The 27,103-nt window shown below is 47.4% G+C and overlaps 1 protein-coding gene across 1 annotated transcript in view; it reads left to right on the forward strand.

The window, feature by feature from the left end:
* The window catches only part of ADCY5 (adenylate cyclase 5), a 1,747,191-nt gene that overhangs the window by 1,610,427 nt on the left and 109,661 nt on the right, over nucleotides 1–27,103 (forward strand). The window contains exon 15 of the mRNA XM_069616675.1: nucleotides 19,431–19,606. Coding sequence (XP_069472776.1) covers nucleotides 19,431–19,606 — 176 coding nt within the window. The remainder of the gene's footprint in view (nucleotides 1–19,430; nucleotides 19,607–27,103) is intronic.

The following is a 27,103-nucleotide window of genomic DNA, read 5'->3' on the forward strand; positions in this document are numbered from 1 at the left end:
TTGGAAACAGGTGTAAAAGTGGTGGATGAAATATCAACGGAAAGAATCTGTGAATTCCTGGAAGGGGCATTTGCCAATGGTAAAAGAAAAGCTGGGCAGCAGCGCATCTGGCTGCGGTGGCATATACCGCAAAAGTAGCGGGCGTACCAGACCCGACTGACAGCGATAAGATAAAATATGCGATGAGGGGATGGGCGAAGCTAGAGGGGAAGAAGCCAGATAGCAGAAGGCCGGTCAATTTTGGGAAATTGATAATTTTACTGAAAGTGCTACCTAATATATGCAGCAGCACATACAAAACTGCGCTCTTCAGGGCAGCATTCGCGCTGGCGTACTACGGGGCTTTCAGAATAGGGGAACTGGTGGCCAGGAATACGATAGCAGGAGACGGGCTGGCAAGGAGAGATATCAGTATGGGCGGCAAAGGTATGTCAATAATGCTAAGGAAATCTAAGACAGACCAAACAGGGAGGGGGAGAGCGATAGATCTCAATTGCATCAGAGAGAAGGACCACTGTCCCACATGCATCACCAGGGAATTTTTAGGTCTGAGACCTGAAATTGACGGGCAGTTATTGATACATAGGGACGGCCGCGCGCTCAGCAGGTATCAGTTTCAGGCGGTATTGAAGCAGGCAGTGGCAAAGGTGGGATGGGATCCAGCCGAGTTTGGGACACACTCTTTCAGGATAGGGGCAGCAACCTCTGCGTGGGCGGGGGGCCTGGGGACGAAGGGGGTGAAACGAATTGGGGGATGGAAGTCGCAATGTTTTAAGAGATACATAAGGGAGGAACTGATATGATATTTCTCTCCCCCGTTTCCACAGAGGTCGGACCCTACAAATCGGCCTGGATAGTGGGGCTCTCTTTTGTGACCCGGGCAGGCAGGTGGCTGGAAGAGGTGAATCAAGGATTACATTTCAGGAACACAATTACGTCATGGTGGGGCCTCCCAGGGATGCACTGGGTGGACATCCACGACAGGCTATCGGACTTAATAGGTTTCAGGGAACCCCCCGAGTACCTGGTTATACATTTAGGGGGGAACGATCTGGTGAGCACAAACAGGGGCAAATTGCAAAGAGAGATCTGTGAGTCACTGCATAGCTTGGCTCGCAGCTGGTGGAAGACAGAGATTTTTATGTCAGAAATAATACCTAGAAGGATCTGGCATGGGGCACAAAAGAGACATGCGATTGAGATAGCAAGGAAGAAGTTAAATAAATCAGTAGAGAAGTACTGCAAGAGTACAGGTCTACATTTCATAAGACATGGTTTACACCGGAGCAACCCAGACATGTTCCACCAGGATGGGGTGCACCTATCAAAGGTTGGGATGGGGGTTTTTTCCGACAACATTTTTAGGGCACTCCAGGCAAGAGGCTGTAGGTAGGAGGCTTTTGGGGGGGACCTGAGTCGGTGTAAAGGACACCCACGCAGGTGTGGTGGCATGTGCCCAGGAACGAAGGCTCAGGGATAACAAAGACTCAGAGAGAGACTTGAGCGGCTTCGGAACTGGACACAATGTGCCCAAAAGCATATGTATATGTAATGTTTTGTTATAATGGATTTTCTGTAAGAAAATAAAATGCCTACGGCCTACAAATTTTCCATACACACAAAGTTGTCCGTAACTTATTATTTAGGGATCTGGTAAGAGCAGCAAAGTGAACCCACACTACTCAGCCTATGACCCAGGCCCCGGGCCGCATGAAATGCGGCACGATAGAGGGTCTGGGAGTTTAGGCGCGGGGTGGGGGGAAAACGGCGCAAAAGCATAGGGAGGGGCGTCCGAATTGCGCCACAAGAAACAAAGGCCCAGGAAGGGCAGGAAGCAGCACCTGGGTAGGTGCGAAATATAACAGGAGGTCAGGGGGTAACCCGGCCGCCCCCAGGAAGGATCAAAAGGCCGGGGGGGTATAAATAAGCCTGGAAAAGGAGAGGCGGCACAAACCAGGTAAGAGCTCACCTCTCTCGGGTAGGCTCTTGGTACCTGGAGAAGGGAAAGGAAAAACGTTGCCACCCAACCCACCCTGCAAAAGAAACGGAAGAGGTGGGGGTGCGCAGACAGGAGCCAGGACGTCGAGTACTCCTTCGGTACACGGTACAAGATGGGCAAAAGTGGAAGAAAGAACGCTGAGTACTCTTTCGGTACACGGTCCAAGGAAAGAAGGAATAAGCAAGAGGAAAGAACGCCGAGTACTCTTTCGGTACACGGTCCAAGAAACGTTGTAGGCGGCATGTGCCCAGGAACGAAGGCTCAGGGATAACAAAGACTCAGAAGGAGCCTTGAGCGGCTTCGGAACTGGACACAATGTGCCCAAAAGCATATGTATATGTAATGATTTGTTATAATGGATTTTCTGTAAGAAAATAAAATGCCTACGGCCTACAAATTTTCCATACACACAAAGTTGTCTGTAATTTATTATTAGGTAGGGATCTGGTAAGAGCAGCAAGGTGAACCCACACTACTCAGCCTAATCAGCAGAACAAGGCTGGCATTGATTGCAGAGGCATATGCGGCCGTTCATGCTGCCCGTGGTCCGGGTACACTGCACATCCAGTGTACTAGGCTCTGAGGATATGCATTAAAAGTCCCACAAATAGAAATGAGTGCTTAGAATATTCAGACCTTTAGAGTCTGCAAGCTTTTCTTAAACGCTGTTTTATGCATTAGTTGTAGCAGAACAGAAAGGCGTGCTTACATTGCCACTGTAAAACGATATCATGTGTTTCGATTCTTGCAATGCAAATGATTTATGACTTGTTTTAGACATGCATTTGATCTATGTATTACTTTAGCTTTTAGCAAGTGTGATTTATGATGTTGCCTTAACCACCTTGGCATAGTGAGGAAGGGATTTATTACTCCCATATGGCGTGGGCATCTTTTCCTTGTCGGCGTCCGGTCTCTGCTCTCTGAATCTCTCCCTCTTAAAATGAGAGATTGCATCAGCCACCACATTTTCCTCTCCTGCGATATGCCTCGCCCTTATGCATGTATTTAACATCAGGCTTTCCAATGTGATTGCCCTCATCAATTCCAACACTACACTGCATGATGCACTTCCCTTGTTTAACACATGCACTACCGCCATGTTGTCCGACCATACCGCCAACTCCTTATTGCGTAGCTCCTTCCCCCATGCGCATAACGCGATCCATATCGGGAAGAGCTCTAGTAGCGTTATATTCTTTGTCCATCCCGCCACTTGCCATGATTCCGGCCACTCATCTGCACACCATTTTCTCCCCAGTATTGCTCCAAAACCAAAACCACCGGCTGCGTCAGTGAATAACACTCTTCTACCTTCCTCATTCACTGGCGAGCGCCATATCACTGTACCCCTGAAGTTCACCAAAAATTCAGCCCAGACTTCCAAGTCTTTCTTGATTCCTCCTCCTAGCCTGACCCTGTGGTGCCCTTTGGTCGCACCTATTGTCTTCAGCTCGATCCTTCTCTGGAACACCTTTCCCTGCGGTATGACTCTTCCCGCGAAGTTCAGTTTCCCTGCCAGTGCTTGTAATTCCTTCACGGTTGCCTTGTTTCTTCCTCGTAGCTCCTGTATTGTTTTGATTAGCTCCGTCACTTTGTCCTCTGGGATCCGACACCTCCCCTTGTTCGAGTCGATCTCTATTCCTAGAAACTGGATCACCTGTGTTGGCCCCGTCGTTTTCTCATCTGCCAGAGGAATGCCCCACTCGCTCGTTATTTCTACGAATTTGTCCAGTGTTGCCTTGCACCTGTCTGCCCCTTTGGGGCCGACGAACAAAAAGTCATCTAGGTAATGCACCATCGTGGACTCCCTCATCTCTTGTGCCACTGCCCATTGTAAGAATTAATTCACCCTCTGGAAATATGCGCACGAGATGGTGCAACCCATTGGGAGGCACTTATCGATAAAGTATTCCCCCTCCCAGTGCATACATAGCCATTTTTGTGATCCGCTGTTGACTGGCAACAGGCGAAATGCCGATTTAATGTCTGCTTTCGCCATCCATGCCCCTTCCCCTGCTTTTCTGACCAATTCCACTGCGTCTTCGAAATCTGAATATGTTACTGTTGCTTCGCTCTGCGCGATGCCGTTGTTCACCGAGGCCCCCGGGGGGTAGGATAGGTGATGCATCAACCTGTACTCCCCTTCCTCCTTCTTTGGCACCAGCCCTAGCGGAGAACACAAGAATTCCTCAAAGGGTAGGGCCAAGAATGGGCCCTCCACCCTCCCTAGTTCCACTTCCTTCATGATCTTTCTGGTCACTATCTCTCTGTTTTCCCTTGCTGATTTCAGATTCCTGGGAATGTCTTGCGCTCCTTGGCCGGTGAACGGGATGTTGAACCCCTCACTAAAGCCTCGCCTAATCTGCTCCGCCGCTTCTTGGTCGGGGTAATCTCGGAGCCACTTTTCCATTCTCTCAATCTTTACCGGCGTGGCCCCTTTCCTGCTCCAGTTCCTATTTCCGTGTCTCGTCTCTTCTGCCGCTCGGAGCTGCAGCCCTTGTGCACTTGGCACTGCTGTGGTCTCCTTTGCATTTCTCGCATTTGTGGCTGAATTTGCACTTCCAACCCCAGCTGCATGGTACCCCTTTTTCAAAACTCCTGCATTGCCCTGGTTCTGTCCGAGCCGTACCCGGGCTCCCACGGCCCCCACCTTGTGTTGTTGGGGGCAGGCTGCTCTCCCATCCTCTCTGTGGCCTGAAATTTCCGCTCCGAAAACTCCGTTCCCTGTATCTGTCGTAACTGGAGTCGTATCTTCGGTTACTAGATCTGTAATCTGTCTTGTAATCGCTCTGCCAGTACTGCCTTCTCTGCTGACCCCCTGTATTCCGCTCCTTGGAATCCCATTTTTCTTTCAGCACGTTAAAGATGTAAAGGTTAAAATTTTCTTCGTCCCAGCCCATGTCCGGGAAACAGTCCATCTCCTTTCGGAATTCATGGTCGTACTCTAGCCATGCGTCCCCCCCAAACGCTGCGTGGACCTTCAGCACCCTATGTTGATAAGCAACTAAAGCTACCCCATCCTCCGGGAATTTCTGTAATATGATTGTTGACATGGTAAAGGCCGACATCCAATTATCGAAGTTCCTAACTACTGGCCCCCTTTTGAGTAAACTCTTTTCATCCTCTTTCATGCCTTCGACTGCCACATTCATCCCCCTTTTTTGACAGTCTAATAATGTAAATATATCGATCAACTCCTTTCTCCAAATCTTTTCCTTCACTTTGTCATTTATGTACCAAGCCATCGCTTTCATTGACCTGCCCTGTGCATCATTACCCATGGTTGGCCTGCCATACTCCGTCATGAGTGGTGCCTCGTTCCCTACAGTTGCCGCCGTTGTTGCCCCTGCCCCTATGTTTGGGCCTACCGTCGCGCCTTGCAGCGTCGCTACAATTGGCGCTCCTTGGGGCACTGGGACTACTGGTGTCCCTTGCGGTGTCGGGACCGGAACTTCCTTGGGCTCAACTGGTGCCCCCTGTGGGGTGGGGACAGGGGCCTCTTTGGGTTCTATCCCTGCCCCCCTACCCCACTCCGCTTTTCCTTGCTCACCACTCCTTTCCACTTTATCCAAGCTTTTAGATGATCCCTTTCTTCATCCTCACTGCTGGTTTCCTCCGATGAATTTCCCAACCATTCTTCCCTGCTCTTCTTCCCCCGTCTGCTTTTCCTGTCGTTGGTTCTGGGCGACTTACCCGAAACCGTGACGCAATTTTTTAACATCTTTACTATTCTATTCCCAACATTATTATTCACAGTACCTTTCTTTTTATCTTTTCTCTTATTCTTGACCGTCGTCTCTGTCTCCTCCTCTGTTCTCCCTGTCTCTGTTCTCCCCCTCTTCTGTCCTTGTGGCACTTCGTCCTCGCCTTCACTGCTGCTGTGTTCGATGAACAGTAGGGGCGATGCTGCCTTCGCCCTTTCCTCTTTCTGCATGACTTCCAGCACCCATTGGGCTCCATACTCCTTCTCTGCTTTTCTTGCCCAATCTGAGAATTGTCGGGCCCTCTTCGCTCTCCCATCCGCCATCTTTCTCGTCTGAATTCTGCCGGTCCTGGCAACTGCCAACGACTCTCCCTCTCGCTCGCTCCGGTGATGTCTAGGTTGTCGCGTTAGTTTCCGCGACGAACGCTGTATAAAATGCGTGAACCCGCAGGAGCTCCGCTTATTGAAGGGTCGAAAGCGCATGAGCCCGCAAGAGCAAACATTTTTCCTTTCCCTTCTCCAGGTACCAAGAGCCTACCCGAGAGAGGTGAGCTCTTACCTGGTTTGTGCCGCCTCTCCTTTTCCAGGCTTACTTATACCCCCCCGGCCTTTTGATCCTTCCTGGGGGCGGCCGGGTTACCCCCTGACCTCCTGTTGTTATATTTCGCACCTACCCAGGTGCTGCTTCCTGCCCTTCCTGGGCCTTTGTTTCTTGTGGCGCCATTCGGATGCCCCTCCCTACGCTTTCGCGCCGTTTTCCCCCCACCCCGCGCCTAAACTCCCAGACCCTCTATCGTTCCGCATTTCATGCGGCCCGGGGCCTGGGTCAAAGTAGGAGTTTGTATAGGGCCCTATATAATGTGCTTCTATGCGAGTGTTCGTAGACTCTTCAAAATGCAAACAAAACTACAGGTAAGTAAATAAATAATGATCTCACTGCATCTGTAGTAGGCTTCTACATATTGTAAACAAAAGCTAAGGGCTCTTTGTTTAAATAAACCAAGTCTTTCTAGCCCTCCCAGAAGGTCTTACCTATTTTAGCGTCCTAGCATCATCTTCCCTCTGGGACCCTCAGTGCCGTCTGCCTATAGCAGATTGGTTTGTCACTCTTATTTGCAAAAAACAATGGGCACATGATTTTGTCAACAAACGCTCTGGGCAGCTCATAATGTAAGCAAAAGCAAGTGCCTTCTCCATTTCAGAACATCCTCTTGGTTACGTCTAGGACAATGTGTTACAAAAGACAAGGCCAAAGGTTTCCATCGCAAACTGCTGAGCCTGGCTTTTCTTGTTAATGGTGAAGTTACACAAAATAGCTTCCCTCACCTGTATGCAAATAAGCATTTATATATGTTTCAGGCTATGTGGCACATTACTCCACACGTATCCAATTGTAATGTCCGCTAGGTGGCAACATTTCCCTAAAAATGCACCCTCCAGACAATCCCTTTCGGAGCAGGACGATTTGGCGCGGGCGTTTCACCGCGACCAATTCGCCGCTGGGAGGTTCTGGCGCCAGGATGTTTTGGCCGCATTGTGAACAAGAAACTGTTGAAATACACAGAATGCCCACATGTGCAGTTTGTGTGTTTTTAGAGCCATGCAGCAGTGCGGCATCACTCGGGGTGTTCCCCCTAAGCAGCAAAACCGGCATATGTCATTGACAAATACATAGGAATGGTGCAAGGAGCGAGGGAGGTGTGTTTCGAAATGATCAGTTTCCTTTCGTGGCGCACACCCCCGAATCTCGACAGGGTCCTTGTTTTCCAGCGCCCGTAACCGACGTGGCGAAGAACGCGAGGTCAGAGAGGGAAATACTACCTCTTCTATAAAATGGAACTATTCTTTCATCCATTATACAAATCTTGTTTCGCCAGGACTCCGGAGTTATGCACCCAAAGCTCTCCAGCGCTAAGAGGCGTCTGCATGGCTGTCCTAAGCGCTATAGACCATGTATTGCAGCCTGCAGTGAATTGGCTGAGCCACACTCCTAGCTCATGCCCTGCTTTTGTTTTCTTCTTCTTTTAAGCTTCCTACGTCCAGGGCACACATTCCTACTCTGTGTCAGTGGCAGATGAGCGTGTGTTGGCTCCTAAGGACAATCGTTTAAGTTATTGCGACCTGGGCAACCCTAGGGAATAACATATTCCATAAGGACAGCAGGTGATGAAGAACATGGTGGCTGCCACAGGCGGGGTGACTGGATTTGTGCGCAGGTCTTTTCACTTGTTGCTAATCATGACCAATGCAGCATCGTGATGCTGTTTTTATTTTGTAAATGCTTCTGCGAGAGGGTTCTGCTGCCCTTGCAGAGGGTGGGTGTGAGGGGGGGGGGGGGGATTGGTTCTGCTGCTCTTTCAGGGGGGGGGGCTTGGTTCTGCACAATTATTTTCACATGCAACACGTTGACAGGCACAGTAGCTGTCAACGTGATGTATTTGAAAAGAATTATGCTTTTAAATTTGGCGTGAGGGAGTTTAGACGTGGCTGGAATGTCAGCCACGTCCAAACGTCCCTCGCGCCAAATCGGCGGCGCCTAAAAGGCTTCTGCGCCAAAATGGGCACGCCGAACTGGCCGCCGCGCCAAAGCGGCCGCGCCAAACTGGCCCGCGCCGAATTGGCAGCGCCAAAAAGGGGTGTACCCCAAATATTGTAGGATTTGAGGTAATATATAATTATACCCATCCTAGAATATTGGGAAAAGAAATCTAGAGCTCAGGAAAAAAAAGTCACCTACCTGGCGACTTTTTCACAGCGACATTATCACATGGAACCACTCCACAACTTCTAGGAGGTATATAAATGAATAGCCAAGCTAGTTCAGAAGACGCTTCTCTTAAAAGCATTGTCACTCTAGATGAGATGTTGCTTGTTTCTACATCCAGAGCCTTGCTCTATAGCAGGTTAAATGGCTTCCAAGCACTACTAGGCTGAACATGACATCAACTAACTAATTCTAGTAGTCACATTCTTCACTTGTGTTCCATGAACCCACATAAGCCTGGAAGGGGCCGTTTTTTCATCACCTGCTGCTTCATGGTTTGCCCCAGGTGGGGTAGTCTGGGCGAACATATATGTCACAGGATTACCAGGATTACCTTTCCCCTAGCCTGCATGATATGTTATTATTGGTTATTTATAACACGCTTAATACCCAGTGGTTTCTAAGCGTGGACCTGGGGATCGAACCTGTATTGCTCCATGTTGTCCTGCTTCCAAGGCGAGCACTTTGCCGCTTAGCTATCCTCCCAAGACAGCCTGCATGGTTGCTTAAAATAACAACTAGTATGCAGCATAGAAGAAAGAATAATCAAGTTACAGATCCTCTTTTAGAATGGAATACAGGGACTATATAGACTTAATATACAAGTTAAAAACGTACCACATTTACAAACACACTAGAACTCCCATAACAACATAGGTCTAATGTGAGTGAAAAGGAGGGAATTACATAACTCAGAAAAAGGTTAGTACGAATGGAGATTCATGGAGAAATGTTGAAAGAGTACCTACAACGTAAGTCTACTGCAAGGTGCAATAGTCCATCATGAGCCTTGCCCATTTCTTTACATTGAACTGATTAAAATCAAATGAAACTATATCGCCGACAAATGTGGGTGTGACTGGCTGGCACTGCTTATAGATGCAGCCTAAGCAGTTGCACAAAATACTGAGATGGGCTTAGTAAGTTGGAAGAAGCTATTAAGACGTAGTTCCCACTGAGTCTTGCAAGTTGAAATTGGCAGAGCCCCACAAAGAAATGTCTGAGCTTAAGTTACATGCCCCCTAATGATGGAATCAAAATACTAAGCAAATGTTTGGCAAATTATTCGCACCAAAAAGGTTTTCCATACCTACAGGAAGGATAAAATATTAACATCAGCCAAGAGAAAAGAGATGTTAGCGACGCGTGCACATCACCAAAGCACCATAAAGCTCTAGTGATGATAGTAAGTGAAGAACTAGACGGCGCACCTCGATGATGCATTACAAATCCATCTCGACAAAGTGAATCTAATCAAGAGCGCGGGCAGAGCTAACTGACAGAGAAATCTTTTTTTAGGGAAAAAGGACACTGTAGCCACGTGCATACCCACAGCTCTGATCAAATGTGTAGGAACAAACGCAGCAAGAAACTCCTACTTGGGTCACCTTTTCACCGATCTACAGACATATGAAGAAGATGATTGGTGGATTCGCCTGATGAGCAGCGAGAAGACATCCTGAGTGATCGCAGTAGTACAGTTCTTCCGGAACATTGACTTAGAAAAGGAACCAGGGAATGAAGGATGTGGCAAATAAAAGAAGAGTATAACTAAGAATAAAAGCAAACAAAGTGGGCGACGATACCACAATAATGAGAAGTGGAAGTAAAAATAGAAGATTTCAAGACAGGGACTGGAAGGTTGAATCATGGTTCCTCTTAGGAAATTTTATTTGGGAACTTTGAAAGGATTGAGGGGGTCACGTGCCCAAAGTAACAGTCTTGTAAAAACTGTAGATCAATTAAATCAAGTAAATAAAAAATAAATAAATGTGAGAGATTTGAACGGTGAATTTTAGTTCAATCTACTTAAATGTTTTGGTGAATTTTGTCTGCACATAATTTAAGCAAAGTTGTATCGATATGTCAGGTGTCTTGACCACGTTTGAATTATTATGCTACAACATTTGGTGATGTGGGCTTAGAAAATCCAAGATGGCTGAAAAGCCCACATTTGCGCCAGAATCCAGGAAAACCGCACAGTTTTGCGCACACCAAAATGGTCGCCTGACCTGCCACCCACCAGTGCGAGCGTGATGGGCCAGAAGCGCCATGAGCGAAATCAGTGCAAAGGAATATGGTGCTGTTAAAAATCTGTTTTAATTGATGTCAAAAATTGCTAAAATCATGGCCACAAAATTACTCTACTGCAGAATCTATAGCAATACACTGTTAGTAAATGGTATCAAGTAAAATCCCTTTTTTTTAAAATGTATTAATTCAAGACAGCTCCCAAAAATGGGTGCAGTACTGGCGCTCGACACTAACCGGCGCTAGCGGTCTAAACTCTGACAGGAGGCCTGTCTTTCAGGAGCTGACAAGGAACCTGAGTTAGCTGGAAACTTCAAAGCTTTGCTGGTTAATGAGAGTTCTTAACACCTACTGTTCACAGGCCTGGCTGCATTCTGCTGCCCCCACCAAAAGTAGATCACACCTCTCTGATTGAATCAGGGGAGGGGACTGCAGGAAAACAGAACAATGAACTTTCCTTGGATCAGGCAAATGCTAAATCAGGGGTCGTAAATGGCTTCCTCTTGGAAGGAAATGGGAGAGGCGCTGCCTCTGGGAGCCACCTGAGCTGGAGGCGGGAACAGACAGAAATTCCCCCATGTGCTTTGGAACCTAAACCACACTCATCTGGCCCAGAGCATGATTTTAAAAAGATGGATAATTCATAGTACATAACTGTCAAAATTATATAAATAATATCATTCCTGTGATTTTTCTGTGCACATTTTAAGAGGTGATAGGACTCTGTGGTATGTTCTGGGGGGTAGTAGCGGAAATTAGGGTATTACTCCAAATGTCTGTATGTTAAAAATCTGACACTTCATCATCTGATGCCCATATTCCTTGCGCACATTTGTGTAAATTCTGGAAAGGTTTAGAGGTTGTGTTCTTGATGAAAAGGGCAGAATTCTGTCATAATTGGACACAACATCTTACAAAGACAGGGATCGGATGGTTTGGTGCTACAGAAAATATGTTAACTGGACATATATTATTAGAAAAATTGTACATAGATAAATATGCATTTGGATCAAAAATAGATTTGTGTGCAAAGTGACAAAGAGAGTGTTCTTTCTCTATGCCATAAAATTGATGCCTGATGACACTCCATTTCCTTCCCCCAATCAAGGGAGAGAGGAGAACTGGGCCAGTGATAAGTTGTGAGGGGCAGGCTTAGTTATGCCCATGCACACACCCATTTTCAAAAGACATAAAAAGAGCCACTGAGACCCAGGAAAGGACATTCACTTTCCAATTCAAAATGATTTCTTGCGAAGCAATTAGCCGGACCAGACAATATCCAGAAGGACCATATCCAGAACTTAAAATCCAGACTTCAGAACTTGTAGCAGAGAGGCCTAGTCCACAAGCTGAATCCTTCATAGGGCTCAGAATCCAGCAACCTAACCAAACTATTCAACAGCCGGGCGAGCTGTTTGATTCTGGCCTAGAAGCTTGTGCCAGAAAAACCCACAAAGCAGAGCTGTATCAAGACCGCCATGCAGTGCCAAGAACTTTTGCCAGAACCAGAGACCAAACCAGACCAAACCGCTGTGCAGTGCCGATAGCAGACCCAGATCAGATCGCTGTGAGCAGAACCAGTACCAGAGACCGTCCGTGACGAGTGAAGCCCAAACCTGACCAGACCTTGACAGCCTATTTCAAATTTATAGTGTGAGTACTCAGCCGGAACGGTGCAAAACCAATCTCTTAGTCTAAAATAATCTAATTCAAACCATTTCCACCTATTTAGAACTGCATCATAGAAATCGTGTGTTCATTCTGTGATTTCAAACCTGTGAAAGTGGCATTTGCCATTCTGAATCATTATTTCATTTCTGAAAATCTACCTCCACAAAATCGTCCGTATCTTTTGAACCGCGTGTCCTAGGAGCGACATTTAACTTTCATTTAGAATCTAAGCTTTCCAACAAGCCCTAAATCGACTTTATACTCCTTATCGCTTTTCCGTAAGTGCGCATGACGCATTTGGAAAAAGTGCCGCGAATTGCAACTAGCTCATTTCACCACTTGTAAAAAAATCACTGTCTTTTGCTTACAACTGCTGAAATCCGTTTTCAACCCCTGATAATCCCTCATGAATCACTGATAGTGTTGACCTGAACTAATTCAAGTAGCTGCCACCTACCCTGAATCTCCTATAGGGAATTAACATAATTTTTAGCATATTTTCACTTCTTTGTAAATCACATTAAAAGTATTTCGGCATGTTTTAAAATCATCCCTGTTGCTCTAAGCTTGCTGGGGGGGAACTGAATTGGTATTGCATTTGATTGTATTCCTGAAAATTGTGTGCTCTCCTTCCATCTCCTTATATTGCATAGGGGGGAGTGAATTGTCAAAAGAAAAAGTGATCATATTATCTCTTTTGGAAACCATCTCAGTTATTTCTGTGCTGCATTCTTTTCCATCATTGCATTTCCTTGAACCCATAAAAGCATTCTCAGCTACCTTATCCTCTCTATACCAACTCCTAAGTAATTAAAAAAGTGTGCTAGTGTAATATTTTCCATTGTTGATCACTGTCATATTCATAAGTGTGCTATCAAATATTAATTTATTTATAAAAGTTTGATATATATATATCTTGTTTAATTGTTCAATAAATCTTTTAATTTGCAAAACAAACCTACTTCTTGGCTCAGAGGGATTCAAAGAGAGGGGTGTTATACAAGGGTTTATCACCCAGATCTATGAACTTGTCATAAAAATATATAAATAAGGGCTTCCCTTGGGCATCCCAGACTAGGCATTGACTCAGTTGGAGTGCTGAATTGAAGTCGCTTAACAGATACCAAGTACAGGTGTAAAGAAAGTCAAATTCTCATTTTGTGAGCGAACCCATGACATGAAGGTTAGCATTCTGGCACACATTGTTGATGTAGTAAGATGATGCAAATATTTATTTGAACCTTATTATGATACTAAGACTAGCATCTTTTATGTATATCCAAAATATTAACAGTATTATAAAAATATATTCTAGCATAGGTAATACTCAAACATACTGAATATTTGATATTATAAAGAGTTTTGGCATGCACATATCCTCTGTTAGGCAGATTAAATTGTACGGGGTGCACGGGCAATTATTAATGAGGGGGTTCTCTTCTCACCTAATTGCACAGGGACATGGCATTCTCTCCTAAGCAGCTACACAGCAATATCCCCATACTATATAAGCGAGGCTAGCACAGGGAACACCAAACACCTGACCTTTCGACTTTCTAGTATTGTTTCATGTGTGGTCTGATATATGAGGGACCTTGTGTGAATGAGGCACACAACATTGAAGTCAACCTTTTCTCTCAACAGGAGCCACTGCAGAGCTTCCAGTATCAGCAGTGCTGCTCCCACCAGTGAGGCTAAGAACTTTGGGTCATCTTCGACTCCACCCTCTCCTCCTCTCCTCACATCTCTGACAAGTCAAACTATCAGCTGCACCTCCTCAGAGGTATTCTTTCTTTCCTCACTTTCCCCCAGAAGCTCACTGACTCCAGGGCTCTGGTCCTCTCTAGGCTGGACTACTGCAATAGCCTCTTGCTAAATCTTCCTGCCTCTACTCTCCGACCTCTACAAGTTATCCAGAACAGGACTGCAAGACTTATCCTTGGCCTCAAGCCCAGGGATCGTATCTCTCCAGCTCTGAAATGTCTTCACTGGCTCCCACTGGCGGCAAAGATCACGTTCAAGACCCTCTGCATCGTCCACAAGGCTTTCTGGGTCCAACTCTCCCTTCCTAAACATCTCCTTTCTCGAGCTCTCCGCTTATCCACCTCCATCTCTGAGGGTCAGTCTCTTTTCCAAGCAGAGAGTTGGAGGCAGGTCTCTATCTTCGGCTGGGGCCTCCCTCTGCAACAGCCTCCCTGCCTCTCTCAAACTTGAGCACAACCAACTCTGGTTCCGGAAGCAAGTCAAGACCTTCCTCTTCGCTTCCGCTTTCTCTCTTCTCCCCTACTGATGTCCCGACTGCTCCACGCACCAGTCACCTGGCTACACTCTGAACTTGGGACCAGGCTCTTGCATGTCCACTTGCACTTTGCACTGCCTCCCGGCTCCCCCGGAACTTGTGATCTATATCTGCAACTCTACAGTCCCTTCTCTCAGCACTTATGTGCCACCCATTGGCTGCACTTTTTGAGTTAGCTGCACTGAGCCACACGCTGGATGCACTTTTGAGTTACATGCAATTCTCGCCACCCGCCTCCCCTCCAGCCCGGCACTTTTCCACTTCCACGTACCTGCAGTTGCGCGATCGGAATGACACAGGGGCTAGTCAGATCAGTGTTTTTGTCCTCCCTATGTTTCCTCCTCCTTGTCTTGTCACACTTAGAAACACTTGTATCATATCATATATCAAGGAACCCCCTTTTATCTAGCATAAGTTGAGTTGCCTTGTTCTGGATCCGTTTGAGAGTGTGACCCAGGGAATTACTGTTGCAATAGTTTCACGTGGCCAGCACTTGCACTCCAGAAAGTTACACTTTGTTGCATATGGAGGTAAGGATGTGTGTTTGGTCGTGTGGAGGTAAGGATGTGTGTTTGGTCGTGTGGAGATGGTAATGGCAGGATTTCTAGTTCTCCCTGGTGTGCAGTTTCAAGAAGATCTCATGGTCAAAGAAGAAACCCCCATTTTTGCTTGACGTGTAGGAATCCATGGGGGGGGCCCAATGGAGGTTGGCCAGATCAATTGGAGGGAGGTGGGACTGGTAGGAACTCTGAAGATTACTTCAGCTGTTGAGGCATTCATTCATATAGTGGTAGTTCATCTAATCCTATAAAGAGATGAGACATTAGAAGACTTTTCGTTATTTTTGGCATTTTCTGTGAGCTTCGGCCACTTGAAAGCAATTTGTATATCATCGGCGTACATCTTCAAAGAAGTGGAGAAGTATTACATGTTCACCAGGTGATTCAAGTAGCAGTTGCATAGCAACAAGGATATGACTGAGCCCTGTGGGATGCCATGTTTCTTTTTGAACACTTTATTTGCTTGGCTCATACAGTAAATTCCAATCGTTTCATTTCTCACAGTAGTCTCGCAAATAATCACATTACCATAATTCGTGGTATCCCACCATGCTTGTCCCCAACCCAATTAGAATATCCTCATCTCCCTTTGGCCGACATGTCCCCATATCGATGCTTAACCCATAGGTTAAAGAAATTGGTTCCCCTCCCTCCTTGACAAATACCTTCTGAAGTCTACCCAGATGTCTTTCGGTCCTGACGTCCCTAGTAACATTGTAATAAACAACTCTTCACAGTTGTTAGACCACACAACCTCCTTCAGTGACTCCTCCACTGTCGGTTCAACATGGCCTGTCCATTTTCTCAACATACATCTCTTTGCCAGTAAGCATCCCAGGTTCAGAAAACGCCTCTGACTCTCTGGAACCCTGCCCCATAGTCTAAAAAAACATACCTCATTATGACAGACATTCTATCACATACCTGTGTCCAGAAGCTAGTTGGGAGCACTCCCATAACATGTACATATAGCCTGTGTCTTCTTTCTTGCAGCGAGGACAGGGGCCTTCCTCATCAGGGTAGAGCCTTTTGAGCTTCGCTGGGGTCTAATGCAATCTGTTCAATATTTTAAATTGCATAATCTTGAACCTAGTGTTCAGTGAGACCTGCCCCATGAGGTTGCACATCCTGTACACTTCGTCATCAGAGATTTCCATACCCAGATCGTTAGCCCATGTGACATATACAGTGTTTGTTCCATAATCATCTTGTATAGAGTTGCCACTATTCTACAGCACCTGTATGAATTTGCAATATAAGTAACACATGTCTTCTCTGTCAGCTCCAGGGGATAAGTCTGCCATTTCTTCATGAATGCTGCTCTCAATCTATAATACTGCAAAATTAGATTCCCTCTTCCAGTTCTGCATGCGCACAAATTGTCCCTCTGGATACATGTCCCCAACTGTATTGTACTCTGAACTATTCCAATATCAACCTATCTCAAGAAGGTGGAACTACCTGGGAACCTCCACAGTAGTATGGGGCTGTTGCACCTGTTTTCAAAAATATTTTGCCCTATGCCAGTAGCGTTGTTCTCACCGGGTCAAATAGGCAATCATCAGTGTAGTCCCCTCCCACTAGCAGCATTTTCAGGTCTGCCTTCCCAGCCGCTGCCCACTCCAGCATAACATGTGGTGGTTCCCCGCGTGTCCAGAACCAATAGGAGACGAACTGCGCCTGAGTAGCCATCCAGTATAATATTAGGGTCCATAAATCCCCCTCTATGTTATGTTTGTGCAATGTTTTCCCTTTTTTTTCGGCACCGCGCTGGAATGCCATAGGAACTGGGACAGTATCTCATGTAGTGCTGAGAAATATAGCTGACCCAGCCGTAGGGGTATGTTTAGAAACAGGTATACCAGTTCAGGAAATAGCCTCATCTTGATCATAGCCATTCTGCCCACCAGTGACAGGGGTGTGTGTCAATTTGCACAGTTTAGTCTCAAGCTGCCCTGTGTAGATCCCATAATTATGTACATGCACTAGTTGCCTATTCCTGGAGACTGTAAATCCCAAGTAAATCCCAAGTATTGAATACACTTCTGCACCCATTTTAGTTGGTATGCACACTGGGGTTTAAGGGGTTTCATGAAGGCCTATTATGCAGATGTTGTTGCGCCTTGAGCGTGATTCTAGGTTATCAAATATTTGAAGTGCTGTTTTAAGGCCTTTGATAGTCTCAGCCATTTGTGCTTTGAGGTCGTGAATGTTCTCCTCTGTTGAGCTAATTCTGGACTCCCTTTCAGTTATTCTGATGCTCTCATGCTCCACTTTGGCTTTTAGAGAGCCAATGCAGGTCGTTATATCACCTAGCTTGGCATTAATGGATGAGAACCCCGTTTCCATGCTGGTCAGTATTTGACGCAGATCCAGAGTGACCTGATCCATCACTGCAATTGTAACACCAGACGCTGCACCAGTCGCCCCCCGGGTTTAGGGGCCTGTGGAGTATATGCCTCCATGTTGCTCTGCTTCTTAGACCGCCCACCTCCTTTAGTCAGTCAGCCCATGCCCCAGGTCCTACCCCCTTTTAGTGTCCCTGTGGTGAGTGTGGGGGGCTGGGGGAATAGCACCTTTCTCCAATCAACAGCAGTGCAGCCCCAATGAGCCCTGAGCAATTATCACACCCACATAGTGATTCCCAAATGGGTTCCGTGTAGTCTTTCCTCCGTGGTGGGGTGAGAGGAGTGTTGTAACTTCCCCAGAGGGCAGCCACACCTTGCAGCAGTAATGGGCTCCGAACTGATCGGGTAGACCACCCCTCATCCGTGGCAGGATCATCCTCCCTTTCTCAGGGTTTAAGCTCCTGGGGCATCACCCGGCCTCGGGCTGCCCGTCGGGCCTATTGCATCCCTCGTGTCTTCCCCTGGACCCCAGACGCACCGTCTTCAGGAGGGTGCAGTTGGGTAGACTAGCAGCTGTATCCCAGCCGGTCTTTCCTCACAGGCACTCTGGGGGCTGGCCTCCACTGGTTCCCTCAGACCCGGTATCTGTTGCATGGCAGGGCGCAGCAGTCGAATGTTCTGCAGACCTCCAGTCTCTTGCGGTATGTCTTCCACCAGGTGTCCTTTGGTTTCACGCGCCACCATGGTATCTCGGCATCACAGGGGCCAGGGCGCTCCAAGCCCACACCACCGACGCTGCTCCCCTTCTCAGCTACCAGTGTCAATCGGCGGGCCTCACAGGTACCTTTTACATGGGCAAATTCATTATCAAGTGGGCAGCCGGTGCAGAAGTTTTAATACCAGGCATCCATCTTGCAGGCTGCTCAGCAGCGCCCTCGAGATGCCATGTTTGAAGCTGAGGGGGTGAGAGTGCAAGGTGCCAATCTGACTGTAGCACTTCTAGCCTGATGAAAGGATGCAATCCAATTAAATGCCCCATTTGATGCCAGATGAGCACTCGACCCTTTGCAACAAGATTTGGTCCTGGACAGTATCGAATGCAGGCAAGAGGTCAAACAGGAATATAACTGCTGTTGATTGTTCAGCAACTCATAAAGTAGGCAAGGAAGAAACGATCACACGTCACAAAATTCATGAATTTGAGCACTAGTACTGTGTGATTAACAGTCACGCCCTTGTTCACTGCACTGCACTGCAAGGGACATGGGTAAGTCCTGAAAAAAGGCCCTTTTCACTGTGGTCGAAAAGCAGATCATAAAATTCTCGGAAGCAAAATGTCTTTGTTATGATATGATAAGTCATTTATAACGCGCCTGTACACAAGTGCTTCTAGGCGCGACAAGACAAGGCGGGGAGGACAGAAGGAGGACAAAACGACGATTTTCCTAGGCCTTGTGTCATTGAAGTCGCGCAAGTGCGGGGGCGGAGAGAGGAGGAGAAGTGCCAGGTGGGAGCGGAGAGTGCAAGTAACTCGTAAGTGGCTGCCGGGAGGTGGCTCATAAGTGCAGGGAGTCAGGGGACTGTAGGTTTGCAGTTACAGTCCCTTAAGTGTTAGGGAGGCCAGGAGGCAGTGCAATGGCAACTGGTCATGCACGAGCCTCGTCCCATATGTTCAGCGGGTGGCCAGGTAACCAGTCTGCGCAGCAGACAGGGAGCATCAGCAAGGGAGAGAGAAAGCAGAAGCGAAAAGGAAGGTCTTGAGTTGCGTCCGGAACGTTAAATTTTCAATTGCAGTATTCCTTTTATGCAAAAAACATGCCTGTTAGTCAAATTACTAAAGAACGAAATGTAATTGCAAAAGCTCCAGATATATACAATGTAGAGAATGTTCCTTTTCTGCCAGAAACCTAGAAGGTAAGGTGTTCAATGAGTAGCTATGTTGCTTTGGTGTTAATGTAGTTGGTTGATAAATGTGTGACTTGGTAACATGTGCGCAACTTCTTCCTCCTGGATGTCACCCTTCTCACCTCCTAAATCTTGCTTCCCCCATAGTACTTCACCTACTGCATCCTCTTGAGTCTTTTGGCCTGCTCAGTCTTCCTTCAAATCAGCTGCATTGGAAAACTCGTCCTGATGCTCTTCATCGAGTCTGTCTATGTCCTCATTGTGGAGGTGCCAGAGGTGGCTCTCTTCGACAACGCTGATCTTCTGGTGGCGGCCAATGTGCTGTAGGTACCTCCTCTTCTTATGCAGTATATCGGCCTTTTGAAATTGCGTGTCCAGGAGTTATCACATCCACTGCAGTTATATGGAGACGGAAAAGTCTTTTGACATAACAAAATAAACACTTTTTATCATAGGAAAACATGATGTTTTGTTGAAATTGCATATATGTATATTTCTGTGGCTTGTGAATCGGTTCAGATTCACAAGCTGTGCATAGGCCGACATCCAGTGGTGGTGCAGAGTATTACATGGTGTGGTGTTTTCAGATTCGAAAAGGGTTTCGACAGGGGCGTTCCTGTAACACTATCCCTAACCTACGCATACAGTTACCCATGCTCTTTCACACATCAACGTTCTCAGATTGTTTTTCCAACCACCAGGTTGGATGCAGTCATGCAGTGTTAATATTCAACACTCGTCTCCCAGCTCCGAACCGATGGACGTTGAGTCTTGACATGGCGATCACACCTGGTGACAAAAAGGCAAAATATATAAAACATCAAAAAGAAGAGGTGCAACCAAAGTTAAGCGTACATTGGTCAATGCTCAGTCAAAACATTCACCCCAGACTGCGCCGAAACAAAAAAGGGACACACACAGTATCACAGCATGGAACAAACCTCAAAGGGTAAGTCGAATACTCCAAATCATTCAAAAGCAAGCACATAAATAACACATTAGTGTCACTTAGCACCTCAATCAGTAACTGAAGGGGCAAGATAGTTTCTGTACGTGGAAAAAAAAATATTCAACCAAAGAATAGATAAACTTTATGGATTTTATTGAAAATCGTGGGCTCCTACAGCAAGTGGCTCAAGTGAGAAGTCTGATGCGCTAGAAACTCAGCATGAGGTGAATTTACTAGAACCCGAGGACTATCCCGTTCCTTTCCGAGTTGTGCAAGATCCACCCAGGTCATGCTTGCCCACAAATGACCAGCGTCTATATAATGATCTGTTACATAGGCAAGCAAAACATTTGACATCCACATAAATGAGTCAGAAGAGAACACTGACTTTCTTGAAGATATACTACAGGAAAGAAGCCAGTAGCAGACTACATCCACTTGTTAAAAGCCCTAAAAAAGAGAATTAATCCTGTGCTAACTAAGCCAATCAACCCACAGGTTCAGAACAAATATAAACCAGCGCCTACAGGCCCGCTGTACATCATGGGTTAGATACCCGTGACCCATTCAGTGGTTACAACCACTCGCAAACGGGTTGGTAGCCCTCTATCAACCCAAAACTATCCTCACACAAAGAGCAAGAACTTCTATGCTCTCGGGAGGAAAGTGCCCACATAGTCTGCATACCTGGACCGGAGAGCAAATGACCCTTTGCTTAGGGCTAGACACAACGGAGCACAGTGGGACCAAATGGGCGACTTCCTTAAGGAAATACTGGAACACTTACGTCACGCTATGCATGAGGTTATAAATGAGGGGAAACAATCTTTGGATGAGGTTATACAAAACCCCATAGATTCAGCTGCTAGGCACTTTGCAGAAGACCCAGTTATTAAACGGCTTTCAGGGTTCAGGCTGCAGGCCAGAAACACAGGCCACGCTGCTAGTCAAGCCCATAGAAGAAACAAAGCTTTTTGGCAAAGCAATAGATGACGTGGTTCAAAAAGCCATGAAAGAGCACAAGACTATTAAACATATAGTACAACTGTCCAGCAATTTGTTTCAACAAAAAGCTTCCTTTTAAGGTAGCAAGAATTTTTCATCTACAACCGTCCAGCCAAGAATCTTCCCAAGATACATACACACCATCCACTAGCTTGCTAGCTTGTGGTAAGGGAGTCCAGTTTTCCAGCATACAGCCACATCTGAGGACATGGGAGTGGTAAAGGCCAAATGCAACGATGGGCAGCCTCAGCCACAAAGCAGTGAGCCCCGAGTACAGGTTTCCTCCCATGCCTCCACAGTAGGGGGAGGGGGGCGCATATCATCATTCACCCATGCATGACAGGGAATCACTTCAGACAAGTCGGTAATGTCCACAGTAGAACGCAGTTATTGCATCTAGTGCCAGCAAAAACGATGCCATCATCCTCTGTGACAGAGAAACCTACCACCAGAACACTCCTGCTACACCAAGAGGAAGTTCAGACCTTACTGATAACGAGCCACTGAGGAAGTGCCTCAAGACCATGCAAACAACAGAATGTATTCTCTATACTTCCTAGATCCCCAAAAAACCAAGACAAAAAACTATTTTATACTGGCAAACAAGCATTTCCCCCACCCAACACCACTATTGTGCAAACTAGTAAACAGGGACGTCATTTCACCAAAATGCCAGGGGTAGCGCAAGTGACATCACACAACCCTTGGCCCCCTGATGACATCACAGGAAGCGATGCCATTTGACCCCAACCCGAAATAATATCATGGGAAGCGATGGAACAAGACCTTTCACCCGTTGACAAAACAGGAAGTGGCATCACATATCATTGTACACTACGAAAGATATGATTACGATATCACTGTAATGTGATGTACATTTCATACAGGAATGGATCGCCATATGTATCGTTAAGATAAGTGTGTATAGGCCCATAATACCAAATGACTGTGAATGCAAGCAGACGTCCATGGCCAAATGATAATGATGTGTTATAATATAGCACTTACACTTAAGCGCTTTATATAGAAAAAATATACTCCCAATACCACCCAACCTGTGTTGGTACTCATTTATCGACCTCAGAAGGATGAAAGGCTGAGTTCAGGCGTTTAAGGACAGACTAAATCAGTGACTCGCCCCCTGAAGTGTGCCTGAAATAAACCTTTAATGAGTCTAGAAATTATTGTATAGAATTCCAGAAAGACACATTATTTGGTATTCCTATTCTTTCTTATTTAGGGTCAGTGCTGAAAGTGTTAGACTTGTGGCCCTCCTGTTCTTATTTTTCTTCTTTCTTTTTTTTAAGGGGCCTGAACAAGAAAGCCCGCCACTCCAGAAGTAAAGAGTCACATGGTGCTTGGCACAGCCCAGGAGCTTGCATTACACACAAAAAATCAAAAAAACGTTTTTTTTTTCTTTTTTCGAGGTCACAAGGGAGACAACAGAGGTCGCAAGGGAGACGTCCCTGCTAGTGAACAAGTTGTGTCAGGAACATGCAACAATACTACTAATTTCCAAAAGTAGGCAAGACAGGCATTTGTGCTCTCCTCTTCTGAACATGTGACGTTGCCCACCATGCAAACTGTCGGCTGCAAAAAACCTGTTAACACAACAGGATCAGCAGATAACACACCCAGCACTTCATTCGACCAATTTAGCAGCTTGGCTCCTGAAGTCATAGAATTTGGTCATATAAATCTATGAACACATATAGAAATCTTATAGGAGGCAAGAAAAACCACACATTGCTATTTCAACAAATGGAAAAGGTGTGTCATATCGGCCTCCAAGAATAACATCCATTGACTGTTCTCCAATTGACATTCTTATGTACCTCCCTTTTCTACTAGACTCAGACCTAGTGTTTAATTCACTTAAAAGGCATTTAGCCATTTCATCAGCATATGCTACATCTCAGCACAGAGTGTTTTTGTGGAAAATCTCAGTTATCAAGGCTTTTATGGAAGGGTTTAAATGTATTTACGCCCAATAACGCCTCTGCAGTCAAGCTGGAATCTTAACATTGTTTTAAGCAAACTTATTGGGCCATCCTTTGAAACTATGCATAAGGCTTCTATAAAAGATGTTACCAACTCCAATCACGTCCATAAGAAGGAAAAATGAACTATAGGTGCTAACCATGTCAGAACCATTTCTGTCCATACACAAAAACAAAGTGGTTTTAAGGGCACACCCCAGATTTTTACCTAAATATATCTCAACATTTCATGTCAATCAGTCCATAGTGCTACCGGCTTTCTCCGAGAAAGAGAACTTCATGAACTTGATGTATGGAGAGCCCTTATGTACTATCTCACTAGCTCAATAAAACAAAGGAAGTCAACAAAACACACACATTTATTTATATTAATGGTAACAAAGTGAAGGAGGTCCAGTCACTAATACAACTACTGCAAGATGGATCATCGAATGCACACAACAGTGTTACACGCTGTCCAAGACAACACTTCCACTCAAACCAAAAGAACATTCAACACGTAGAGGAGCTGCACTCGCTTTCATTGGAATGTTCCAGTAGAAGACACTTTTAAAGCAGCAACATGGAGCTTGGTGCACACATTCACACAACACTACAGTGTATATTTGGGGGCAGGGGGTGGCTAAGCAGCCATGCAGTGAGAATGCTCTAAGCACAGCTCCTGCTTGATCCAACACAATCCGTGCCAATGTAGTGGATCCTGAGAGACTTATAACCCAGCAATGTGGTGATCCGACGAGTAATAAATAACAAGGGAATAGCTGAGCGAAGTTTGTGTACATTTGGAAGCCGCAAAGTGGAGAACGGGCCAGCTGACACGAGCACTCGGGAGTGCGTATACATATTCAAGATGGCAGAGGGCGCACACAGCAACTTGCACTGATCCAGCCGTAGCGCCTAGGCACAGGTTCTCTGCGCCGGCATTGGAGCACGTACTGTGCGGTGAACCTCAGGCGTCCGGAGCAGCAAGTGTGTGGGCAGCATATGGGAGCACTGGGTATTCCCACCGTGCGCCGCGAGTTAGGTCGGACGGCTGTGGCAACAAAAGTTGGTCCCGAAGTTCGGCTGACAGCTAACTAGTGCAGAGGAATATTGAAGTCAAAACCCATAGAATGGGAGGTGCATGCAGCGAGAAGTGAGCATGTAAGAGTGACTACTAAATGTGACCATCGTGAAATTGCGGCCGCAGTAAGCCTACACTGAGTATCTACAAACCCCTGCGCTTTGCGTGGCTTCCAAGTCGGAGGGGGTGGCACTTAATGCGCCTCTGTCAACGGTATGGAACATAGGAGGGCCGGGGAACCAGGAGCACAGGCACCCAGTGCGGGAGCAAGGGGAAGCTGGAACACAGACAAGACTCAGAGCAAACCTGGAGCACAGTAGGAGGTCGGGCTGGGGCAGAGACAGTAGCATAAACCGGCAGAGAACACTGTACTGCCCAAGTCCACAATGCACCATCGACAGAGGACAGAACGGTTGTATCTGCCGGTGGACAGCAGTAAGCAGATGCACTGCACCGCAGCAGTGTGTCCGTCCACATAACAGACTGCAATAGTAACGTAAGGCACAGGGGGGAATACACAACAATGTGCACGAGTAGTCGTCCACCCCGGGCCCTTAAATTTCAAGGGAGCGGACTATAAGCGTATTGCAGAATGTGGGGATAACGATCTAGATACACATAATCTAACACAACAGGGCAGTCAATTTATGGGAGCAGAATATAGTAGATTAGCAAGCAACAACAAAGTCAACCAGGCCATATCCTTGATGGCACCCCTGTGAAGGCCGGCAGTGTAAAAGGCATGTAGGTGGCCACCAGGGAGCGCAGGGATGAGCAGCACCTCAGTGTGAATTCCGGACCCACGGACCCCGAAAGCGACCTGAGCCCCTGCTTTTGACCCCCCCCCGTGCATAATACTGACACCCCCAGCAGCGTGAACCGGTCCTCCACCAGTCGATCGAAACTCTGATGAAAAACAGTGGCCTCAGCCAGGAGAAAAGGCCAACGACCTGAGCCCCCCCCCCCGAGTGCACTCGCAGCTATCAAGGATCCGGCGGCGCCAGGACAAATCCCGAGGAACTCGGCCCTCCCACCAGCCACTCGCAGAGACCGCGGGCCTCACTGCGGTTTTCCCGGGCACTCTCCGCCCCCTGGCCTGTGTCACGGACTCGGGCGCAGCTGGTCAAGGTGGCGCGAGGAGCTCTGTGCACACTCCCCGTGTAGCCGCTCGAACGGCGCTGAGGCCTTGCGCCCAACTAGGAGGGACGGCACGGTGAACCGGGTAAGTGCACCCCTGCTCCCCCCTTGGAACATTTAGCGGTTCCGAGCAAGCACCGCGGCCTCGCCTCCCCCCCAAAGTGCCTTCCGAAGCCCTGTCTGTGGAGGTGGGGCCTCTCCCGCTTTCCGCCCCCGACCGAGGACGCACCTGCGGGCGGGGCGCGTGTCGAGCGGAACCTCGTCCACTCGCCACTCGGCCCATACAGGAGGGGCGCCACCACAGGGTAATTCCCCTTCGCCATCGACCCCAAGAGGCCTGGAGGGCCCGGGAGAACAGTGAATTGCGGGCCTAAGAGGAGAGGCCCCGATCCTCGTTCAGTGGCCCAAGCACCTTTCCATAGCCCCAACACAGGCTACTGTGATCAGCCCCCCAATACAAATCACCCCACAGCACACCCAGTGCTGCACCTCAGACAACAGAACTTCCCTTCCCCCAGTATCCCAACAAGGGGACTCACACCCACGCCACCCCTCCAGGAGGCAAAGACAAGAGAACAACTGGTACTCTCCTGGCTCCCACATAAGGTGACTATCAGGCAGGGGTACTACACGTCAGACCCAGCCCTCTTTCAACTGATCACACCACCATGATTTATGGCCTGTGACCCTGCATCCAAGTCCGTGGAAACGTTCCACGAACCCTCCTTGGACACATTACTGGGAACAAAGCCACTTGCGCAAGGAGCTGGCCTCTGAACAGAGGACAATGCAGAGGGTTGGGCCCCCACGTGTGGGGCGTGTGCCCTCCTCTGTGTGACACCCAGTCAACAACCTCTTTAAGAGCCAAGCAAGCGGATCATCAACAAGCACAGACTGTATATCTGAATGAGTATCCCCTTGGACCTCGCCTGAGCTTGAGCCCCCGCCACAAGACCAGTCCGTTGCGACTCCTCCCGAGCCCACCAGAGAGACCGATCCATGCACTAGACCCCCCCTGAAGATACAGCGGTCTCAGGGCTGGAAGCCGACACAAGTGGAGGGTACGGCCCCTGGTCCCAGGGCGTGTGCCTCCTCCCACCATTACACTCCCAACACTCTGGACTCCCAGGGGCGGTGTTGCACTACGCACTCCAGGATCTGTACATCACGCCTGTGCAGAAGGTATGGCCCCCACTCCAGGGGCATGTGCCTCCTCGCACCCAAACACTATATGAGCACCCAAAGCAAGTTGGCCAGGTACGCATACACTCGCCGCACTTGGTACCGGACACAAACACTGCGATGTCCGTAGAAACAGCAGAGACGGGAGCGGCAGCCACGAAGGGAGACATTTCCGCCCTCCTGAGTGAAATCCGTAACATGGGCGCTAACCTCGGCGGCAAAATGGACAAGATGACCCAGAGAGTAGACAATATAGAAGAGAGACTGGAGGGGGTTGAAAACAATCAAGCCTCAATAGATACACTAGAAACCCAACTAGACCTCAGAATGCACAATATAGAGAAGAGGGAGGATGAAATTCGTCTGAATATTGACGATTTAGAAAATCGAGAAAGAAGAAATAACCTACGGTTGTTCGGTATTCCGGAACATGAAGGGGAAACAGAGGAGGACTTCAAGCAAACTGTGAATGACATCATCAGAA

The sequence above is a fragment of the Ambystoma mexicanum genome, chromosome 9 (assembly GCF_040938575.1).
Source record: "Ambystoma mexicanum isolate Mex_15411 chromosome 9, UKY_AmexF1_1, whole genome shotgun sequence".
NCBI classification, from domain to species: Eukaryota; Metazoa; Chordata; class Amphibia; order Caudata; family Ambystomatidae; genus Ambystoma; species Ambystoma mexicanum.